This window comes from Cetorhinus maximus, unplaced genomic scaffold, assembly GCF_964194155.1.
Source record: "Cetorhinus maximus unplaced genomic scaffold, sCetMax3.hap1.1 HAP1_SCAFFOLD_323, whole genome shotgun sequence".
NCBI classification, from domain to species: domain Eukaryota; kingdom Metazoa; phylum Chordata; class Chondrichthyes; order Lamniformes; family Cetorhinidae; genus Cetorhinus; species Cetorhinus maximus.
The window spans coordinates 260,392-282,405 of NW_027596273.1; the positions used below are offsets into that span (position 1 = coordinate 260,392).

The following is a 22,014-nucleotide window of genomic DNA, read 5'->3' on the forward strand; positions in this document are numbered from 1 at the left end:
CCTGCAGTTTACAGCTATCCTCCTCACTATTTTCCACCCTACCAATTTTCGTGTCATCCGCGAATTTCTTGATCCCTTACATTTAAGTCCAAATCATTTATGAACACAATAAACGGCAAGAGCCCTAACACCAAGCCCTGCGGAACCCCACTGGAAACAGACACAGAAACATCCCTCTACTATCACCCTCTGCTTCCTGCCTCTCAGCCAATTTTGGATCCAACATGCCACATTGCCTTGGATCCCATGGGCTCTTACTTTCTTTACCAGTCTGCCATGAGGGACCTTATCAATAGCCTTGCTAAAGCCCTTGCAGACCACATAAAATGCATTACCCTCATCAACATTCCTGGTTACCTCCTCAAAAAATTCGATCAAATTTGTCAAACACGACCTTTTTTTAATAAATCTATGCTGACTATCCCTGATTAATCCATGTCTCTCCAAGTGCAAATATATTCTGTCCCTCAGAATTCTTTTGTGTGACCATCTTGGTGATGTAACGGAGTGGGCGTGACTTCAGGGTTCCAGTGACCAGGAGAGAAAATCGGTGACTCATTGGTTTTACTTCCACTCCACACACAGGAGCTGGAGACAGGTCCAGGTTAACAGATGGACAATGTGCTGTAGGGCGCATGTGTGACCTTCTGGAGAACATAAAAACAAGAACATCAGAATTAAGAGCAGGCCATTTGGCCCATCAATTTTGGTTCCCCACTTAATGGATCATGCCTGATCTGATTGTGGCCTTCACTTTCCTGCAACCAACCCCTCCCAAACCTTTGACTCCCCTATGGATCAAAAATCTGTTGAACTCAGCCTTGAATTTATTCAATGTCTCAGCCTCCACTGCTCACTGGAAAAGGGAATTCCAAAGACTAATGACCCTCAGAGAGAAGAAATTTCTCTTTCTCTCAGAGCCAAATGAGAGTCACTTTATTTTTTATCTGAGCCTCCTAGTTCTAGATTCCTCTATGAGGGGAACCATCCTCTCGGCATCTACCCTGTTAAGCTACCTCAGAATCTTACATAATTAAAAGCAAAATACTGCTGATGTTGGAAATCTGAAATAAAGACAGAAAATGCTGGAAAATCTCAGCAGGTCTGACAGCATCTATGGAGAGAGAAACAGAGTTAACGTTTCGAGTCTGTTTGACCCTACTTCAGAGCTGAGTTTTTCCTGCATTTTCAGAATCTTACATGTTTCAATAAGATCACCTCTCATTCTTTTGAACTCCAATGTGTATGGGCCCAATCTGCTCAACCTTTCCTCATGATACAAACATCCTCATTCCAAGAATCAGCTCAGTGAACCTTCTCTGAACTGCTTCAATGCAACTATGTCCCTGCTCAAGTTATCTTGGATCAGCAGGCAGGGGGAGAGAATGTTGTGAATTCTATACTGGGTTTTGGAAACTCCTTTTACAGGTGGTTAGAAGTGGAGGATTTACACACAGCAAACTCAAATCAAGAGAAATGTTTGTCTCTTCTGAATTTCTAACCTCAACTGGCACTTATGACTTTTGTAATCTCCTTTTACAGGGAGTTAGAAGATATGAAGACTGTGAGACCTTTCTCTGACTCCAGCACTTCTGGTAACTTTACAGTTGCAGACTCCAGCAGGAGATTTTAAATTTAAAAACAGTGAAATTATTTCAGGGGTGAGTGTTATTGAGCATCCATCTACAATTTAGAGCTCTTCATGCTGTGCTCTGGTTCTATGGCTCTGGGGCTGGTGTGGATCCATTACTGTGGATCTGAATTCATGTCCATCCATTGTTCTGTTTCATCTCTGCCCTCCCTGATCACCTCTCTGCCATTGTTTAACTTCCTCTGCCTCTAATCATAGGTGTATTTAACCATGTTTGGTATTTTACTGTTATTTCCACAAACCGTCTAAATGAGGTTTCCACTGCTGTCCATCCCGTGGCCTACTCACTGCTGATTTACCAGCTTTATCTTCCATAGTCAGGAATTGATTTTCCTGCACTATAGTCCATTTCTCTTCTGCTTCTGTGCTTATATCGACCGTTTTTATTGCACCATTTTTACTCTTCGTAGTTCATCCTGCACATCCTGAAACGTCAACTCTCTTTCTCTTTTTGCAGTTACTGCCTGACATGCTGAGTATTTCCAGCATTTTCTCTTTTTATTTCAGATTTCCAGCAGCTGCAGTATTTTGCTTTTGTTTTATTGCAGGCGTTTCTCACAGAATTGAGTCTAGAAACAGAGATGAACCAATTGAGAGTTGGTTTATGTCGGATGGTTGCAGAGGTTGATCCCTGTCCTGTGTAGCACCGTTTCCATGCAGTCATAGAATGATTACAATACAGTCGGAGGCCACTTAGCCCATCCTGCCCATGCTGGCTCTCTGCAAGAGAAAATCAGCGAGTCCCACTCCCCTGCCCTTTCCTCATAGCCCAGCAGGATTTTTTTTATCTCTCCAGGGTCTTTGTCCAATTTCTTTTGAAGGCCTTTGTTGCATCAGTTTGAGCTGGAGGGGAGATGGAGGAGAAGCTGCTGGGTTTAACCCCGAGATGGTGGAACCCAGTCAGGCTTGGCAATTTCCAATGTCAGGGAAGGCAGATTCTAGGGGAGATCAGGTTGTTAAACGGACACTGTCTGTACAATGTAAAAAGGGATCGTTTAAGGATTAGGTGTTCTTGCAGATGTTTTTTATCTATTTTACTTATACATATTTTTACAATATCCTTGGGATTTGGGGGTCACTAACAAGACCAGCAGCAGATATCACCCATCCCCAGTTACCTGTGGAGAAGATGATGTTTGACCTTCTTGAACCGCTGCAGTCCGTGTGGTGAAGGTGCTCCCACAATGATGTTAGATAAGGAGTTACAGGTTATTCACCCAGTGATGATGAAGGAACAGTGATATATGTCCAAATCAATAAAATGTTCTAAGGCATTTCACAGAAATATTACAAAGCAACATTTGACACTGAGCCACATGAGGAGATATTAGGGCAGGGGCAAAACCAGAAGAGAGAGAGAGAGAGAGACCAAAAGCTTGGCCAAAGAGCTGGGTTTTAAGGTGTATCATGAAGGAGGAAAGTGAGGTAGAGAGATGGAGAGGTTTAAGGAGGAAATTCCAGAGCCTGGAGTTTAGGCAACTGAAAGAACGGCCACCAATGGCAGAGCAGTTAAAATCAGGAATGTTCAAGAGGCAGGAATTAGATGAGCGCGAAGATCTCAGAGGGTTGTAGCTGGAGGAGATTACAGGGATAGGGAAGAGAAGAGGCATGGAGGGATTTGAAAACGAGGAGGAGAATTTTTAAATTTTGGTGCTTCTTAAATTGGAACCTCTTAGGTCAGCGAGCACAGGGGCGATGGGTGAACAAGACTTGGTGTGGGCAAGCACACGGGTAGCAGAGTTTTGGATGACCTCAAGATTACAGAGAGCTTGTATGTCGGAGGTTGGTCAGGAGTGTGTTAGGATAGTTAAGTCTAGAGGTAAGAAAGGAATGGACAAGAGTTTCAGAAGCAGATGAGCTGAGACTCGGGTGCAGTGGGGCGATATTACTGAGGTGGAAATGGACGGTCTTGGTGATGATGTGGATATGTGGTCGGATGCTCAGTTTGGGATGAAGCATGTTACTGAGGTTGTGAATACTCTGGTTCAACCCCAGACAGTTGCCAGGGAGACAGATGGAGTCGGTGGCTAGGATGTGAAATTTGTTGTGGAGACTGAAGACTATGGCTTTTAAATTCCCAATATTTAATTAAAGGAAATTTCTCCTCATCCAGCACGGTTTTCAGACAATTAGGATGGTCTGTGAGTTGCAGGGCAATTCAGAGGTGATGGTGTTCACACACACCTGCTACCCTGGTCCTTCTAGATGGTGGAGGTTGAGGGTTTTTATCTTTTTGTATCTCTCTCTCTGTCTCTGCATATAGAGGCCAGAGTCTTGTGTAGGCCCAGACTAGGAGGCAGGTTCCCTTCCCTGAAGGACATTAGTGAACCAGTTGGGTTTTTAGGACAATCCGGCAGTTTTCACGGTCACTTATTCCTAGTGCCGGCCTCACAAATTACCAGATTTATTCAGCTCAGTTTCACAACCTGTCTTTGTGTTTTTGTGGGTTCTCTCTCACTCACTTTTGTCTGTTTTAAATCAGTTTCACAGGGTATCAGAAGGGGAGCATTTGCAAAATGAAACAACAAATCAGTATCTGACAGAGTTGACTAATTTATTGAAACCTGAATGTCATTGGATTTTGAACATGGAAGGAAAAAGCACCGTTCACAGTGGGGAGAAACCGTACACGTGTTCTGTGTGTGGACGAGGCTTCAGTCAATCATCTGGCCTGTCGAGACACAAGTGCAGTTCCAGTGGGGAAGAACCAGGGAAATGTGGAGACTGTGAGGAAAGAATCAACTACCCGTCTGAACTGGAAATTCACCAACGCAGCCACAGCAGGGAGAGACCATTAGTCTGCTCTGTATGTGGGAAGAGATTCACTCAGTTATCCACCCTGCTGACACATCAGCGAGTTCACACTGGGGAGAGGCCCTTCACCTGCTCCAAATGTGGGATGGGATTCACTCAGTCTTTCAACCTGCTGAGACACCAGCGAGTTCACACTGGGGAGAGACCGTTCACCTGCTCCGAGTGTGGGAAGGGATTCAGTCAGTTATCCACCCTGCAGACACACCAGCGAGTTCACACTGAGGAGAGATCTTTTAAATGTCCAGAATGCAGGAAGTGCTATAAAAGTTTAAAGGAACTGATGTTCCATCAACGTGTTCACAGTGAGGAGAGACCTTTTAAATGCCCAGACTGTGATAAGTGCTATAAAGGTTCCAGGGAACTGATGTTTCATCAACGTGTTCACACTGACGAGAGACCGTTCAGGTGCTCTCACTGTGGGACTGGGTTCAGGTGGCCATCTCAGCTCACTGAACACCAGCGAATTCACACTGGGGAGAGACCGTTCACCTGCATTGAGTGTGGGAAGGGATTTACTCGGTCATCCCACCTCATGACTCACCAGCAAGTTCACACTAATGAGAGACCTTTTAAATGCCCAGACTGCGGGAAGTGCTGCAAAAGTTCCAGCAATTTGATGTCCCATCAACGTGTTCACACTGAGGAGAAACCTTTTAAATGCACAGACTGTGGAAAGTGCTTTAAAAGTTCCAGCGATCTGATGTGCCATCAACGTATCCACACTGATGAGAGACCGTTCAGGTGCTCTCACTGTGGGACTGGGTTCAAACGATCATCTCAACTCACTGTACATGAGCGTATTCACACTGGGGAGAGGCCATTCACCTGCTCCAAGTGTGAGAAGAGATTCACTCAGAAATCCAACTTGCTGAGTCACCAGCTAGTTCACAAGTGACTGCAGTAGTTGGATTTTGCTGTTAATCACATCCAGGATGCAACCATGTTCATTGGGGTCTTTTTATGCTGATGTTTGCAAATTCCAGCCCAATTACATGTGTTATTATTCTGGATAAAAGTAAAATAAATCAGCTTTTTGTTAAACACACAGTCTGTTGAATCTTGTTGATATCCCTGACATAAGTTAGTTCCTTTTGAAGTGGTCTCCCTCTCCCCTGTCTCCTCCATCCTCACCAACAACAAGTGTGAGGAGCTCATGGAGCTTCTTTGTCACTAAGATTGAGACAATCTGATCAGCTGCCTCTGCTGCTTCCCTCCCTTTCACTAACCCACCGGACCAAACTGTGTCTAAAGTTCCCTTTTGTCTGAGCCCTGAACTCACATCTTTCCCCAGTTTCTCTTCTATTGCCTGTCAATCCCTGTCAGACTTCATCTTGTCCATGATGCCATTTCCACTAAACTGCTGACCATCCATCTTCCCCATGTTGCTGATATCGTTAACAGTTCTCTCTCTCTCTCTTATGGTTTTGTCCCTCTCACCTTTAAATACACCATTCTCACCCTTCCTGAAAAAAAAACCACCCTTGGCCCCACTGTCCTTGCAAATTGCTGCCCCATCTCCAACCTCCCTTTCCTCTCCAAACTTGGTGTCCCCCCAAGGATCTATCCTTGGCCCCTCCTATTTCTCATCTACAAGCTGCCACTAGGTGACATCATCCAAAAGCACCGTGTTAGTTTTCACATGTACACTGACAACGCCCAGCTCTACCTCACTGAGCAGAAATTTCCTCCAATTAAAAATTGGGAAGACCAAAGCCATTGTCTTCGGTCACCACTACAAATTCCGTTCCCTAACTACCGAGTCCATCCCTCTCCCTGGGAACTGTCTGAGGCTGAACCACACTCTTCACAATCTTGTCAGATTTGACCCCAAGATGAGTTTCTGACCACATATCCACATCATCACTAATACCAGATATTTCAATCTCCATAACGTCGCCTGTCTCTACTCTGCCCCAGCTCATCTGCTGCTGAAACCCTCATCCATGCCCATGTTACCTTTAGACTTGACGATTCCAATACATTCCTGACCAGCCTCTCACATTCATCCCACCCCCACGTGGAAATGTGAGATCACCCTAAACTCTGCTGCCCGTGTGCTTTCTCACACCAAGTCCCGTTCGTCCATCACCCCTATGCTCACTACATTGACTCCTGGTCAAGCAATACCAAGACTTTGAAATTTACATTCTGTTTATAAACCCTTCCCTGGCCTTGTCCCTCCTTGTGTCTGTCATCTCCAGTCACACACCCACTGATATATCTGCACTTCTCCCATTCTGGCCTCTTTAGTATCCCTGATTTTAATCACTCCACCATTCTTGGCCATGTCCAGGCGTGAAACTTTGAAATTCCCTCCCTGAACCCCTCCACCTCTCTGTCCTGATGAAAGATGCTTGTTAAAATCTGCCTCTCCAATCAAGGTTTCAGCCATCGACTCAAATATTGCCCTGTGACTCGGTATCAACATTTTCTTCCTGAAACTGCTCTGAAGCACCTCGGGATGTTTTATTACATTAATCGTGTTGTATAAATTCACCATGTTACTGTTTCATGACAGGCAGTTTGTGCAAAGTAAGATTTGCTGACTTCCAGGTGAAATTGTTTCTGCAGTAAAATAGTTAACGTAGATTAAATTGGATTAATATTCATTGAAGCAAAATCTACAATTTTAAATCATCCATCAAAGGGAAAGAAAATTCTTGTGTCCATTTAGCACCTTCCAAATCCTCAGAACATTACAACGCGTTTCACAGTCAATGATGCATTTTGGAAGGAAGAATGAGGAGAGGCAGAATAGACTAAATGGTACAGTTTTAAACAGAGTGCAGGAACAGAGTGACCTGGGAGTGTATAGACACAAACCTTTGAATCCATCAGGACAGGTTGATCAAATTGTTTATAAAAATCTCATGGAGCCCTTGGTTTCCTAATGGAGGTATGGAGTGGAAAAGCAAGACAATTATACTGAATCTTTATAAATCACAATTAATCCTCATCTGAAATCTTGTGCTTAATTCTGAGCACCACACTTTGGGAAAGATGTCAAGGCCTTGGAGAGGGTGCAGAGAAAATTGACCAGAATAGTATCAGGTATGAGGGGTTTCAGTTGTTTCAGTTGGCCCGATGGGTTCATGGAAGAGAGGGAAGCAGCAGATCAGATTGTCTCAATCTTAGTACAAAGAAGCTCCATGAGCTCCTCATACTTTTTTGCTGGAGCTGAGGATGGAGAAGATAGGGGAGAGCAAGAGCCTTTCAAAAGAACTCAACTGTGTTAGAGAAACTAAAAAGAGTCAACACGCTATGTTTAATGCAAAGCTGATCTATTTGACTTTTGTCCAGAATATTAACACCTGTAACTGGGCCGGAGTTTATTTACATCAGCAGAAACAGACCCAATGAACATGATTCAGTCCTGGATGCAATTAACAGCAAAATTTAATCACCGTCGTTACTTCTAAACTTCCTGGTGATTCAGCCGAGTGAATAAATGACCGAATTTCTTCCCACACACGGAACAGGCTCCCCAGTGTGAACACACTGGTGTCTCAGTAGTTGGGGTGACTGAGAGAATATCTTCCCACATGCGGAACAGGTGAACGATCTCTCCCCAGTGTGAACTCGCTGGTGTGTAATGAGATCTGATGATCTCCTGAACCCAGTCCCATAGTGAGAGCTCCTGAACGGTCTCTAGTCAGTGTGAACATGTTGATGGTACATCAGTTCCTCCGATCTTTTATAGCACTTCCCACAGTCTGGGCATTTAATCAGTGTGAACTCGCTGATGTCTCAGCAGGTTGGATGAGTGAGCAAATCCTTTCCCACACTTGGAGCAGATGAATGGCCTCTCCCCAGTGTGAATTCGCTGGTGTGTCAGCATGTGGGATAAACAAGTAAATCCCTTCCTGCACTCGGAGCAGGTAAATGGCCTCTCCCCAGTGTGAGTGCGCCGGTGTGTCAGCAATTCTGATAAGGTAGTGAATCCTTTCCCACACTCGGAGCAGATAAATGGCCTCTCCCCAGTGTGAACTCGCTGGTGTGTTAGGAGGTGGGATGAGGTAGTGAATCTCTTCCCACACTCAAAGCAGGTGAACGGCCTCTCCCCAGTGTGCGTGTACTTGTGTACAGTGAGGTCAGCTAATCGCCTGAACCCAGTCCCGCAGTGAGAGCACCTAAACGGTCTCTCATCAGTGTGAACACGTTGATGGGACATCAGCTCCCCAGAACTTTTATAGCACTTCCCGCAGTCTGGGCATTTAAAAGGTCTCTCCCCAGTGTGAACTCGCTGGTGTATCAGCAGGTTGGAGGAGTGAGAAAATCCCTTCCCACATCTGGAGCAGGTGAACGGCCTCTCCCCCGTGTGAACTCGCTGGTGTCTCAGCAGGGTAGATGATTGCCTGAACCCAGTCCCACAGTGAGAACACCTGAACGGTCTCTCGTCAGTGTGGACACGTTGATGGGACATCAGTTCCCCAGAACTTTTATAGCACTTCCCGCAGTTCAGGCATTTAAAAGGTCTCTCGTCAGTGTGAACTCGCTGGTGTCTTAACAGGTTGGATGAACAAGCAAATCCCTTCCCACACTTGGAGCAGGTGAACGGCCTCTCCCCAGTGTGAATTCGCAGGTGTGTGAGAAGGTGTGACAAGGAAGTGAATCCCTTCCCACAGTTGGAGCAGGTAAATGGCCTCTCCCCAGTGTGAGTGCCCCGATGAAATTCCATCTTGAATGAGTAACTGAATCTTTTACCATCCTCCCCACACTTCCATGGTTTCTCCCTGTTGTGACTGCATTTATGTTCTGACAGGCCAGATGATTAGCTGAAACCCCGTCCACAGACAGAACACGCGTACGGTGTCTCCCCACTGTGAAAGCTGCTTTCTCCTTCCACGTTCAAAATCCAATGATATTCAGGGTACGATAAATTGGGCGACTGTCAGATCCTGATGTGATGTTTAGTTTGATGTTTGCAAATCATCACCTTCTAATACCCTGTGAAATTGATTTAAAACAGAATAAAGGGAGTGAAAACACAAAGGCAGGTTGTGAAATTGAACTGAATGAATCTGGTAATTTGAGGGGCTGGCACTAGGAAAACATGACTGTGAAAGCTGCTGGATTGTCGTAAAAACCTGACTGGTTCACTAATGTCCTTCAGGGAAGGAACTGACCACCTGATCCGGGTCTACACAGGACTCTGACCTCTATTGGAGCAGAGAGAGAGAGATGGGAGAGGTGGAGGGGGGGGGGGGGGGGAGAAGGTGAGGGATTTCAAATACCTACAACTCAACCAGAACTTTGACAGGATCTTCCAAGCCCTCAACTTCCACCACCTAGATGGACAAGTGTAGCAGGTGTATGTGAACACCTCACCTCCAAGTTCCCCTCCAAGTCACACACCATCCTGACTTCAATGAAAGCAAAATACTGTAGAGGCTGGAGATCTGAAATAAAACAGGAAGCGTTTGAAAAACTCAGCAGGTTTGGCAGCATCTGTGGAGCGAGAAACAGTGTTAATTTTTCAGGGTGTACAGAATGAATTACGGGGTATAAAAATGATGCAGAATCTGACGGTCAATATAAGCTCAGAAGCAGAAGAGAAATGGACTATAGTGCAGGAAAAACAATTCCTGATTGTGAAAGATGCTGTGGGAAGATGAAGCTGGAAAGCCAGCAGCACATGGTCAGGGGATAGGCAGCGGTGGGAACCTCATTGAGACACAGTCAGCAGACATAACAATGAAATACTGAACGCATTTAAAATACACTCATTGTTCAATCACTGAGCATAGCACGAAAAGCTCTAAATTGCAGGTGAATGGTCAAAAGTACTCACCTCTGAAACAATTTCAGTTTTTAATATGATAATCTGCTGGAGTTTAAACCTCCATCTGGTATTTATGAAACCTCCCCGCCCACCGGCTCCATTCACTCGCCATTTCTCAGCTCTTAGTACAGCTAATACTACGCATGCTCTAGTTAGAGCCACTAAGGCGCATGCTCGAACCATAGCCCGGTGCTGCGACTGCGCAAGGCGCTCCTGTAGTGAAGATAGGGCACATTCAGCTCCGCTGTGCATGCTGGGTAAGCACTCCGCCATTGAGTGGTTTAATTTTTGAAGAAAATATTATGTTTTTTGCTCCGATTACGATTGGAGCCATGGGATAAAATTATTAAAGCCTGCATAAATACGGAAAAATGCACGGGCTCTCCCACAGTTCCATCCTGGATGCCATTGACAGCAGAACAATCCCGTACAATTGGATTTGAACTTGCTGGAGTCTCAGCAGCTGGGGTGAACAAATGATTTTTCTCCCCCCATACAAAGAACATTTCAACTTAATCTTGTCAGTAAGAATGTTTCGATGGTGGATGAAATGTTTTGAACATTTAAAGTAAGGGTATTAACAGCTGGGCAGACTAAGTGAATCCCTTTGAACACACAAAGTGTCTGAATGATCTCCCTCAGGTGTGACTATGCTGCAATGTCAGCAAATGTGATGATCGAGTGAATCCACTTCCACTTTCACCTGTTGAATGATTTTTTTCACGGTGGAATCTCAAACCATTGCAGAAATGAGTTCTACATTCTCAGCCATTTTTTTTATTATTCATTCGCTGGATGTGGGCGTCGCTGGCTAGGACAGCATTTATTGCCCACTCTTAATTACCTTTGAGGTGGTGGTGAGCTGCCTTATTGAACCGTTGCAGTCCACGTCATGTAGGTACACCCACAGTGCTGTTAGGGAGGGAGTTCCAGATAGAGAAAAGCAGGTGCTGTAAATCTGAAACAAAAACAGAAAATGCGGGGATTATCAGCAGACCTGATTGTGTATATGAATAGAGAAACAAAGTTTACATTTCAGGTCTATGACCTTTTCTCAAAACTGCACTGTGTCAGTGCACAGACCTGAAAATTTACCTTTGTTTCTCAATCCATTGATGTGTCAGATATTCTGAGTATTTCTGGCATTTTATGCTCTTATCTCTGGTTAAAGAAGTTGGACATTACATTTATTCATGATTAACTTCTATTTATTCTCATCTATATGCAAGTGAAAACATCTTCCACTTGTCAACCCTGTCAAATCCCTGTATAATCTTAAATTCCTCGATCAGGCATTCCTCACTTTCTTTTCTAGAGAAAACCTATTTAACATGCTCAGTTTTTGTGATTGATACAACTTTTCATTTTCGGCATCATTCCAGTAGATCTTTCTTACGCTTTCTTCAGTGTTCCTAGATCCATTATATAATATGGAGACCGAGCTAATCTGAGTATCCAACTCACCGTTTGCTCACAACTCACAAATGCCTGTTTGTTGGAAGGATCAGTAGGAGAGAGGACTGTGGTTTCCAGCTGTGATTCAACATCCCCTATTCAGCCATTTTTCGCATTAGCAGAAAATAAGACCAGTTTAAATGAACAAATCCAATGAGCCACTCTGTGACATTATGGAGCATCTACAAATTTGTCTGTTACAATTATAATGAAGTAGAGGTCCATTTTCACTCTTAGTTCAGCAATTATGCCATGAAGAACAATGTTGGAGAATGACTGGATTTCAGCATGGTGACACTAGGACAGACTAAATTAATATGATTGCTGAGCAGCGAGATGGTGGATTTGAAATTTGTGTGCACCTTGTTTGTGCATTTTCCTGATTAAAAGATAAATTAAATTCATTCAATTAAAAACATGTCATGTTCAGTGTGGCAGGCTGTTACAAGTGGGGTACCTGAAGGATCAGTGTTGGGGCCACAATTGTTCACAATCTATATAAATGATTTGGATGTAGGACCAAATATAATGTTTCCAAATTTGCTGATGACACACAGCTAGGTGTGAATGTAAGTTGTGAGGAGGATGCAAGGAGGCTTCAAGCAGATTTGGACAGGTTAAGTGAATGGGCAAGAACATGGCTGATGGAATATAATGTGAATAAGTATGAAGTTATCTACTTTGGTGGAAAAAAACAGAAAGACAGATTATTTCTTAAATGCTGAGAGATTGGGAAGTGTTGATGTCCGAAGGAACCTGCGTGTCCTTGTTGATGAGTCACTAAAAGCTATCATACAGGTGGAGCAACAATTAAGAAGGCAAATGGTATGTTGACCTTCATTGCAATGGGATTTGATGACTTGTAACAGCCTTGGTGAGACCACACCTGGAGTATTGTGTACAGTTTTGTTCTCCTTATCTAAGGAACGATATACTTTCCATAGAGGGAGTGCAACAGAAGCTCACCAGACTAATCCCTGGGATGGCGGGATTGATTTATGAGGAGGGATTGAGGAAACTAGGTCTTTCTTCTCTAGAGTTTCGAAAAATGAGAAGTGATCTCATTGAAACTTACAAAACTCATACAGGATCGATGTAGATAGGATGTTTCATCTGGCTGGCGAGTCTAGAACCATGGAACACGGTCTCAGAATAAGGGACAGGCCATTTAAGGATGAGATGAGGAGGATTTTTTTTCACTCAGAGGGTGGGGAATCTTTGGGATTCTCTACCCCAGAGGGCTGTGGAAGCTCAATCATTGAGCATGTTCAAGACAGAAATCGATAGATTTCTGGATATTAATGTCATCAGGGGATATGGGGAGAGGGTGAGAAAGTGGTGTTGAGCAAGATGATCAGCAATGATCTAAATGAATAGCAGAGCGGCCTCGATGGGCCAGATGGCTTAATGCTGCTTCTATTTCTTAAGTTTGAGGTAGAATTTTCAGCATCTGCGGTATCTTGTTCTTGGATCACGGTGGATCAGATCTAAATCACTTAACATTAGTGTTTAAATAAATAAGAGAAATAAATTTGAAAGATTGAGACAACAGTAACTTCCACTATGTTCAACATGAAACTAAACTCACTGTTTATTCATCATCAATAACAACTTTAAACACAAAGTTTCCAGCCAGGATTGAACCGGACACTTTCTCATGTAAAGTAAACGTGAGAATCACTGCACTGGGGAAATGAGTGTGAATCCCCCCCGGACAGAGGGGAACTGACCATCCATCTCTAGCCCTAATTCCCAAACAGAAAATGCTGCCAAGAATCAGCAAGTCAGGCTGAGTCTGTGGCCGCTCTCAGCTTTGGAAACCGTCACAATGCACGGGTGATTGACGGAAGCTCCGGACCAATAGGAAGAGAGGGCGGGACTGGAGGACCGCCCTGGAGCGTCTGCTCCTCCAACCAATCGGAGTGAGTGAGGGGCGGGACAATGACTGAACCATGCGCAGTAAGAGTACTGGCGATGGAGAGACTTTTTCTCTCGAGTCCGCATTTGGAGGGACCGGTGGACCCGGCGGGTGGGCGGAGAGGCTTCGTAAAGATGTGTAATCCGCAAACCCCGAAAAAGAACTTAACGGTCCCCGTTTAGACCGAGCGTGGCCGCAGATTCCAGGGCTTGGCGCGGGTTAACGGCCGCCCTGGGCAATGTTTTCAATGACCGGGGTGAGCCTGTGGCCAATAGTTCAGAATGGGGACAACTTGTCCAACTTTGAGTCCCAATGTCTTATTAATGAGGCAGAGCAGCAAAGAAAAGGAAGCAAATCCTGCTCTCCTGATCCCACTATATCATGGGATGTCCTGCCCCATGTGTCCAATGATCTGCGAGTCTGTTCAGTCACATGAAGACCCACAGCAGAAACTCATGACCCTGAATAGACGCCATCCTCAAACTGAGGGACTGCTGATGACAATGAGGGGCAATCTGCAGCAGGGCGCATGTGCGCTCATCCTAGGACAGGCAACAGGAGGAGAGGATGCTGTGAATTTATATCCTGGGCTGTCAGGGATGCATTTTGGAAACTCCTTTTGCAAGGGGTTGGAAGGGGAGGATTAATACAGAGCAAACTCAAACCAAGGGAAATGTTTGTCTCTTCTAAAGTTCTATCCTGGTCTGTCCGTGATGACTTGTAAACTTCTTTTACAGTGTATTAGAAGAGGACTTCCAGAAAGGAAACTCAAACCAAATATCACATCAAAATCTAACAGCGGCACTCAATTCATCAGAACCTGGATATAATCGTCTTTTGAGTGTAAGCATTGAGTTCTAGATCATTACCACTCACTGCATGTGTCTGTTCTTCCTCACATCCATCCTGTAGATCCTGTCCAAAATCTTAATCTGTGTCCTGAAATCTTTTTATAATCAGCGAATGTGGACAGCTTTTCTTTATCTACTTTCTCTAAACCTGTCATAAACTTGTACACCTCCATCTAATCTTCTCTGAACCCCAGTTTCTCCAACCTAACATTGCAACTAAAATTCCTCATCCCTGGAACCATCCTCGTAAACCTTCTCTGCACCTTCTCAAGGACCCTCACATCCTTCATAATGTGTGGTGATCACTGGTTTGCACAGACCCAGATGTTCTGTGTTCGTGTCTGTGATGTCATTACGCACTGACAATTGCTCAGTGACATCACCCTGCTACCTGGGTATTTACTCAACTGGGAGATTTTTCTCTGACTCCAGTCCTTCTGATATCTCTTAGCTGCAGGCTGCAGCAGGAGATTTTAAAATTGAAAAGTGTGAAATTGTTTCAGAGGTGAGTATTTTTGAGCATTCGTCTACAAGTTAGAGTTTTTACTGCTCTGCTCTGTTATCTGTGCTCTGGTTCCATGGCCCTGGGGCTGGTGTGGCTCCTTTATTGTGGATCTGAATCCATGTGCATCCATTGCTCTGTTTCACCTCTGCCCTCCTGATCACCTCTCTGCTACTGTCTAACTTCCTCTGTCTCTAATATTGGGTGTATCTTAGCTATGTTTAGTATTTTATTATTACTTCTGCCGACCATGCCTAAATGTGGTTTCCACTGCTGCCCATTCCCCCGACCATGTGCTGCTGGCTTCCCAGCTTATCTTCCCACAGTACCTTTCATAGTCAAGAATTGTTTTTTTCTGCACTATAGGCCATTTCTCTTCTGCTTCTGAGCTATTATTGACCGTCAAATTCTGCACCATTTTTATTCTCCATAATTCATTCCACACACCCTGAAATGTTAACTCTTTCATTCTTCACAGACACTGCCTGATCTGCTAAGTATTTCCAGCATTTTCTCCTTTTATTTCAGATTTCCATCAGCTGTGGTATTTTGCTATTATTTGTTATGACACAGTTGATGATAAATGCTGAGTTGTTCAAATCCCAAAGGGAACCTTGAAACAACTGCCACAACTTGTTTTGCAGTCTGTGTAAATTTTGAGATGTGTGCCTTGAATTTAGTAGTAATAAGACCAGCAAGTCTTATAGGTTTTTATAAAACTAAATTAAACATTTATTAACAAGAGAAATGATTTTTAAATACATACATAGATCTATAAATTACTATGATAACTTCTAAATCCCCTAATCAACCTAACTCGTTAAGGCAACAGTAAGATACATAGATTTTAAAAGACCAAGGCAAAGAAAGATAATACCCTGAACAAGTCGAATTCAAAGTGAATTTTCTTACCTTCAGTCCTTTGAAGACAGCAACTTGAGGCATAGATGCTGAAGGCTTTTTCACACTTGTAAGCTCTTAAAAATGCCTTCCCTTACAAACAGTCTTCTCTCCTTTATACATCTTTCCCTCTTTGAATGCAAATACCCATTGTTTCACTATGTCTTTGGACTTTATCTCCCTGATAATAAAAACCTCTCATATAACTAAGTTTTACTATGCATCTTTGGGAAAAATAAACACACTCTTTCTAAACTTCAGCTGGCTAGGTGACACATTTCACTCCCTCTTTTGAAAACAATCCAGCCTGGCTTATTTAAAAATGCAAATGTTCCCTTGACACCTATGTTTCTAAACTTCTCCATGTTTACCTAATTAACATTTCAAACCTAACTCCTCCTTACATCAAAGCACCCAGACTAGCTGCCTCTTATTCAATCAAGTCCTACACACACACACAGAGCCACATTTAGACACATCTTACTAATACTCTATTTTACAATAAATTCCAACAATATAATGAGAATTATTATATCTTTCTGACATATTTTATTGCAGGTGTTGCTCACAGAACCGAGACTAGAATCACCGACAGACCAGTTAAGAGCCAGTTTATAGGACAGTGGCCTTTTTGTTGCAGATGTTAATTCCTTGACTCCAGTCTGGGTCCCTTTTCATCAAGTCATAGAATCATTGAATGATTACAATACAGACGGAGGCTATTCAACCTGTCCTGCCTGTGCTGGCTGTCTGCAAGAGTAAATCAGCTGGTCCCACTCCCCTGCCCTTTCACAAACACAAGACCAGTAGTAGATATGACCAATCCCCAGTTACCTGTGGAGAAGATGATGTTTGACCTTCTTGAACTGCTGCAGTCTGTGGTGAAGGTGCTCCCACAATGCTATTAGGTAAGAAGTTACAGGTTATTCACCCAGCAATGATGAAGGAAGTGATTTATGTCCAAATCAACAACAACAATTTGTATTTATATAGCGTCTTTCATGGAAGAGAAATTTTCAAGGTGTTTCACAGAAATGCTATAAATAACATTTGACACTGACCCACATAAGGAGATATGAGGGTAGATGGCCAATTGTTTGGTCAAAGTGGCAAGTTTGAAGAAGTATCTTAAAGGAGGAATGTGAGGCAGAGAGATGGAGAGGTTGAGGGAGGAAATTCCACAGCTTATGGCCTTGGAAGCTGAAGGTGTAGCAACCAAAGACGGAGCGATTAAAATCAGGAATGCTCAGGATGTTGGAATTAGATAAGCGCAGATCTGTGTGTGGGGATGGAGGGGGGTGGTGTTGGTTGGGCTGAAGGAGATTATAGGGATAGGGAGGGCAAGATGATTTGAAAATAAGGGTGAGAATTTTAAAATTTTGATATTTCATACCTAGAGCTTTTGTAGGTCAGTGGGCACAGGGAAGATGGGTGAACATTCGTGCCACACAAGTGCCAGGCAATAACCATCTCCAATAAGGGAGAATCTAACCATCTCCGCTTGACATTCAATGTTACCATCGCTGTAGCCCCAACTGTCAACATCCGGGGGAGGAGGGGGCGCAGTTACCATTGACCGGAAACTGAACTGGACTAGCTACAAAAGTACTGTGGCTAAAAGAGCAGGTCAGAGGCTCGGAATCCTGTGAGGAGCAACTCATTTTCTGACTCTCCAAAGCCCGCCCACCATCTACAAGACACAGGTCAGGAGTGTGATGGAATACTCTCCACCTGCCTGGATGAGTTCAGCTCCAACAACACTCAAGATGCTCGACTCCATCCAGGACAAAGCAGCCTGTTTGATTGACACCACATTTACCGCCTTAATCATTCACTCCCTCCACCACTGACGCACAGTAGCAGCAGTGTGTACCACCTACACTGCACTGCAGCAACTCACCAAGCCTCCTTCGAGAGCATCTTCCAAGCACACGAACTCTGCCATCTAGAAGGACAAGGGCAGCAGATACACCACCTGTAAGCTCCCATCCAAGTCACTCACCATCCTGACTTGGAAATATATCACTGTTCCTTCACTGTCAGTGAGTCAAAATCCTGGAATTCCCTTTCTAACAGCACTGTGGGTGTTCCTACACCACATGGACTGCAGTGGTTCAAGAAGGCAGCTCAGCACCACCTTCTCGAGGGCAATTAGGGATGGGCAATGAATGCTGGCCCAGCCAGCGATGACCACATCCTATGAATGAATAAAAAGATGACTTGGTGCAGAATTTCCACTCATCAGGTGGGCGTGTGCCCGACTGGAATGAGTGTAAAATGACGCTCGATGAGGTCAGGCAGCTCTGTGCCTCAGGGAAATTTTCCACACGTGCGCTCGCCCTCCTCCACACAGGCAGTGCTGCATCACACGCCTTAATTGGCCTGCTAGCATGAAATTGTGCTCGGGGCCCCAATCGCGGGCAGCGGTCAGCTTCCCAATCGCCCCTGCCGAGCCCACCCAGCGAGGGCAAAACTCTGCCCTTAGTGTGAGTAGCACACGAGCAGCAGAGTTTTGGATGACCTCAAGATTACAGAGAGGTTGAATGTGGGAGGCCGGCCAGGAGTGCGTTCGGGTTGTTAAGTCTAGAGGTAACAAAGGGATGGATGATGGTTTGAGGAGCTGGTGAACCGAGACTGGGCGGAGTTGGACAATGTTATTGAGGTGGAAATAGGTGGTTTTGGTGATGATGTGGATATGTGGTTGGAAGTTTATCTTGGGGTGAAATATTTCACTGTGATTGTGAACAGTCTGGTTCAGTTGCTATGGAGAGCGATGGAGTTGGTTAGAGAGTGGACATTGTAGCAGGGACTGAAGACAATGGCTTCAGTCTTCCCAATATTTAAATGAAGGAAATTTCTGCTCATCCAGTAGTGGATGTCAGATAAGTCAGGACGGTGTGTGACTTGGAGGGGAATTTGGAGGTGAAGGTGTTCACATACACCTGCTACCCTGGTCTTTCTACTTGGTGTGTAGGTTGAAGGTTTTGGAGATTCTGTCAGAGTTTTGGTCAAGCTGTATATATATATAAAATCCCCCTCCTATCCCTCTCCTTTGCTCCCTGCCTTCTTCCTCCTCTCTTCCCATAGAGACCAGAGTCTTGTGTAGGCCCAGACTGAGTGGCAGGTTCCCTTCCCTGAAGGACATTAGTGAACCAGTCACGTTTTTAGGACAATCGAGCAGTTTTCATGGTCACTTTTTCCTAGTGCCAGCCCCACAAATTACCAGATTCATTCAGTTCAATGTCACAACCTGCCTTTGTGTTTTTGTGGGTTCTCTCTCACTCCCTTTTTTCGGTTTTAAATCAATTTCACAGGGTATTAGAAGGGTAGGATTTGCAGTCAGAAAACTGAAACCAAACATCTCATCTGGATTTCACGGGGTCACTCGATTCACTCTGACCTGAATATTATCAGCCTTTGAACATGGAAGCAAAAAGCACTGTTCACTCTGGGGAGAAACCATGGAAATGTGGGGACTATGGGAAGGGATTCAATTACCCATCTGAGCTAGAAATTCATCAGCGAGTTCATACTGCGGAGAGGCCATTCACCTGCTCCGAGTGTGGGAAGGGATTCACTAAGTCATCCAACCTGCTGACACACCAGCGAATTCATACTGGGGAGAGACCATTCCTCTGCTCCGAGTGTGGGAAGGGATTCGCTCAATCATCCGACCTGCTGACTCACCAGCAAATACACACTGGGGAAAAGCCATTCACATGCTCCAAGTGTGGGAAAGGATTCACTTGGTCATCCCACCTGCTGAGACACCAGCGAGTTCACACTAGGGAGAGACCACTCACCTGCTCTGAGTGTGGGAAGGGATTCTCTAATTCATCCAACCTGATGAGACACCAGCGAGTTCATATTGACAAGAGACCTTTTAAATGCTCAGACTGCGGGAAGTGCTATAAAAGTTCCCTGGACCTGATGCATCATCAACGTGTTCACACTGACAAGAGACCATTCAGATGCTGTCACTGTGGGACTGGGTTCAGGCGATTATCGCAACTCATTGTTCACCAGCGAATTCACATTGGGGAGAGACAGTTCACGTGCTCTGACTGTGGGAAGGGATTTGCTTATTCATCCCACTTGCTTACACACCAGCGAGTTCACACTGCTGAGAGACCTTTCAAATGCCCAGACTGCGGGAAGTGCTATAAAAGTTCTGGGGAACTGATGTCCCATCAACGTGTTCACACTGATGAGAGACCGTTCAGGTGCTGTCACTGTGGGACTGGGTTCAGGCGATCATCTGAACTCACCGTACACCAGCGAGTTCACACTGGGGAGAGATCATTCACCTGCTCTGAATGTGGGAAGGGCTTCACTCAAACATCCCACCTGCTGAATCACCAGCGAGTCCACACAGGGGAGAGGCCGTTCACCTGCTCCAAGTGTGGGAAGGGATTCACTCAGTTATCCCACCTGCTGAGACACCAACAAGTTCATTTAAACTGATGAGAAACCGTTCAGGTGTTCTCAGTATGGGACTGGGTTCATGCAATCATCTGAACTCACTGTCCATGAGTGAGTCCACTCAGGGGTGAGGTCTTTCAGCTGCTCTCAGTGTGGGAAGAGGTTTACTCAGTCATCCACCCTGCTGAAACACCAGCAAGTTCACAAGTTTCCACAGTGATGGGATTTTGCTGCTAACCACATTCAGGACTGAACCATATTCATTGGATTCTGTTTCTGCTGATGTTAATAAACTCCAGCCCAATTTTAGGGGTTAAGGTTATGGATAAAAGTCAAATAAATCAGTTTTGCACTAAACACAGTGTGTTGAATCTTTTTAATATCTCAAACATAAGTTTGTTACTTTTGAAGTGCTCTCTCCTCCATCCTCACCTCCAACAACAAGCTCATGGATCTTCTCTATCACAAAGATTCAGACCCTCTGATCAGCTGTCTCTGCTGCTTCCCTCCCTTCCACTAGCCCACCGGGCCAAATTGTCTCTAAAGTTCCCGTTTGTCCGGGCCCTGAACTCACATCTTTCTCCAGTTTCTCTTCTATCTCCCTCTCAGTGCTCATCTTGTCTCTGAGACCCACTTTCTGCTCCATTCACCCTATTCTCAATACACTAGACCATCTATCTTCCCCATGTTAGCTGATATTGTTAACAGTTTTCTCTCCTCTTGATATTGTCCTCATCTTTAACTGCACCATCACCATACATCCTAAAACAACCCTTCACTCCACTGTCGTTGCAACCTACTCCCCATCTCCAATTTCCCTTTCCTCTCCAAAGCCCTTGAACTTGGTGTCCCTCAAGGATCTATCCTTGGCCCCTCCTATTTCTCATCTACATGCTGCCAGTAGGTGACATCATCCAAAAGCACCGTGTTAGTTTTCACATGTACACTGACAATGCCCAGCTCTACCTCACCACCATCCCTCTCCATTCCTCCACTGTTACTAAATTATCAAACTGCTTATCTAACACCCAGTACTGGAGCAGAAATTTCCTCCAATTAAAAATTGGGAAGACCAAAGCCATTGTCTTCAGTCACCACTACAAATTCCGTTCCCTAACCACTGAGTCCATCCCTCTCCCTGGGAACTGTCTGAGGCTGAACAACACTCTTCACAATCATGGTGTCAGATTTAACCCCAAGATGAGTTTCTGACCACATATCTACACCATCACTAATACCAGATATTTCAACCTCCATAACGTCGCCTGTCTCAACCCCACCCTAGATCATCTGATGCTGAAACCCTAATCCACGCCCGTGTTACCTTTAGACTTGACGATTCCAATACATTCCAGGCCAGACTCTCATATTCATCCCACCCCCACGTGGAAACATGTAATCATCCAAAACTCTGCCCCTGTGCTTTTTCACACCAAGTCCCGTTCATCCATTCCTCACCATTTTTGATTTATTCTTTTACAGGATATGGGTGACCCGGCTAGGCCAGCATCTGTTGCCCATCCCTAGTTGCCCTTGAGAAGGTGGTGGTGAGCTGCCTTCTTGAACTGCTGCAGTCCATGTGGTGTAGGTACACCCACAGTGCTGTTAGGAAGGGAGTTTAAGGATTTTGATCCAGTGATAGTGAAGGAATGACCATAGAGTTCCAAGTTAGGATGGAGTGTTTCTTGGAGGGGGACTTGCAGGTGGTGGTGTTCCCAT

The 22,014-nt window shown here is 44.7% G+C and overlaps 2 protein-coding genes and 1 pseudogene across 3 annotated transcripts in view; 2 read left to right on the plus strand and 1 right to left on the minus strand.

The window, feature by feature from the left end:
- The window catches only part of LOC144673274 (uncharacterized), a 159,666-nt pseudogene that overhangs the window by 52,860 nt on the left and 84,792 nt on the right, over positions 1-22,014 (plus strand). The window lies entirely within an intron of this gene.
- Positions 4,189-20,652, plus strand: LOC144673283 (uncharacterized). Its single transcript, XM_078535200.1, is given in 3 exon segments — positions 4,189-5,344; positions 19,311-20,334; positions 20,336-20,652. Coding segments are annotated over 3 exon segments (2,310 nt in total). The 5' UTR covers positions 4,189-4,238; the 3' UTR covers positions 20,516-20,652.
- LOC144673275 (uncharacterized) overlaps positions 7,606-22,014 on the minus strand; it is a 50,677-nt gene continuing 36,268 nt past the window's right edge. Inside the window, 2 exon segments of the mRNA XM_078535190.1 lie at positions 7,606-8,192; positions 8,194-9,285. Of these exon segments, the coding sequence (XP_078391316.1) occupies positions 7,898-8,192; positions 8,194-9,285 (1,387 nt within the window). The 3' untranslated portion in view covers positions 7,606-7,897.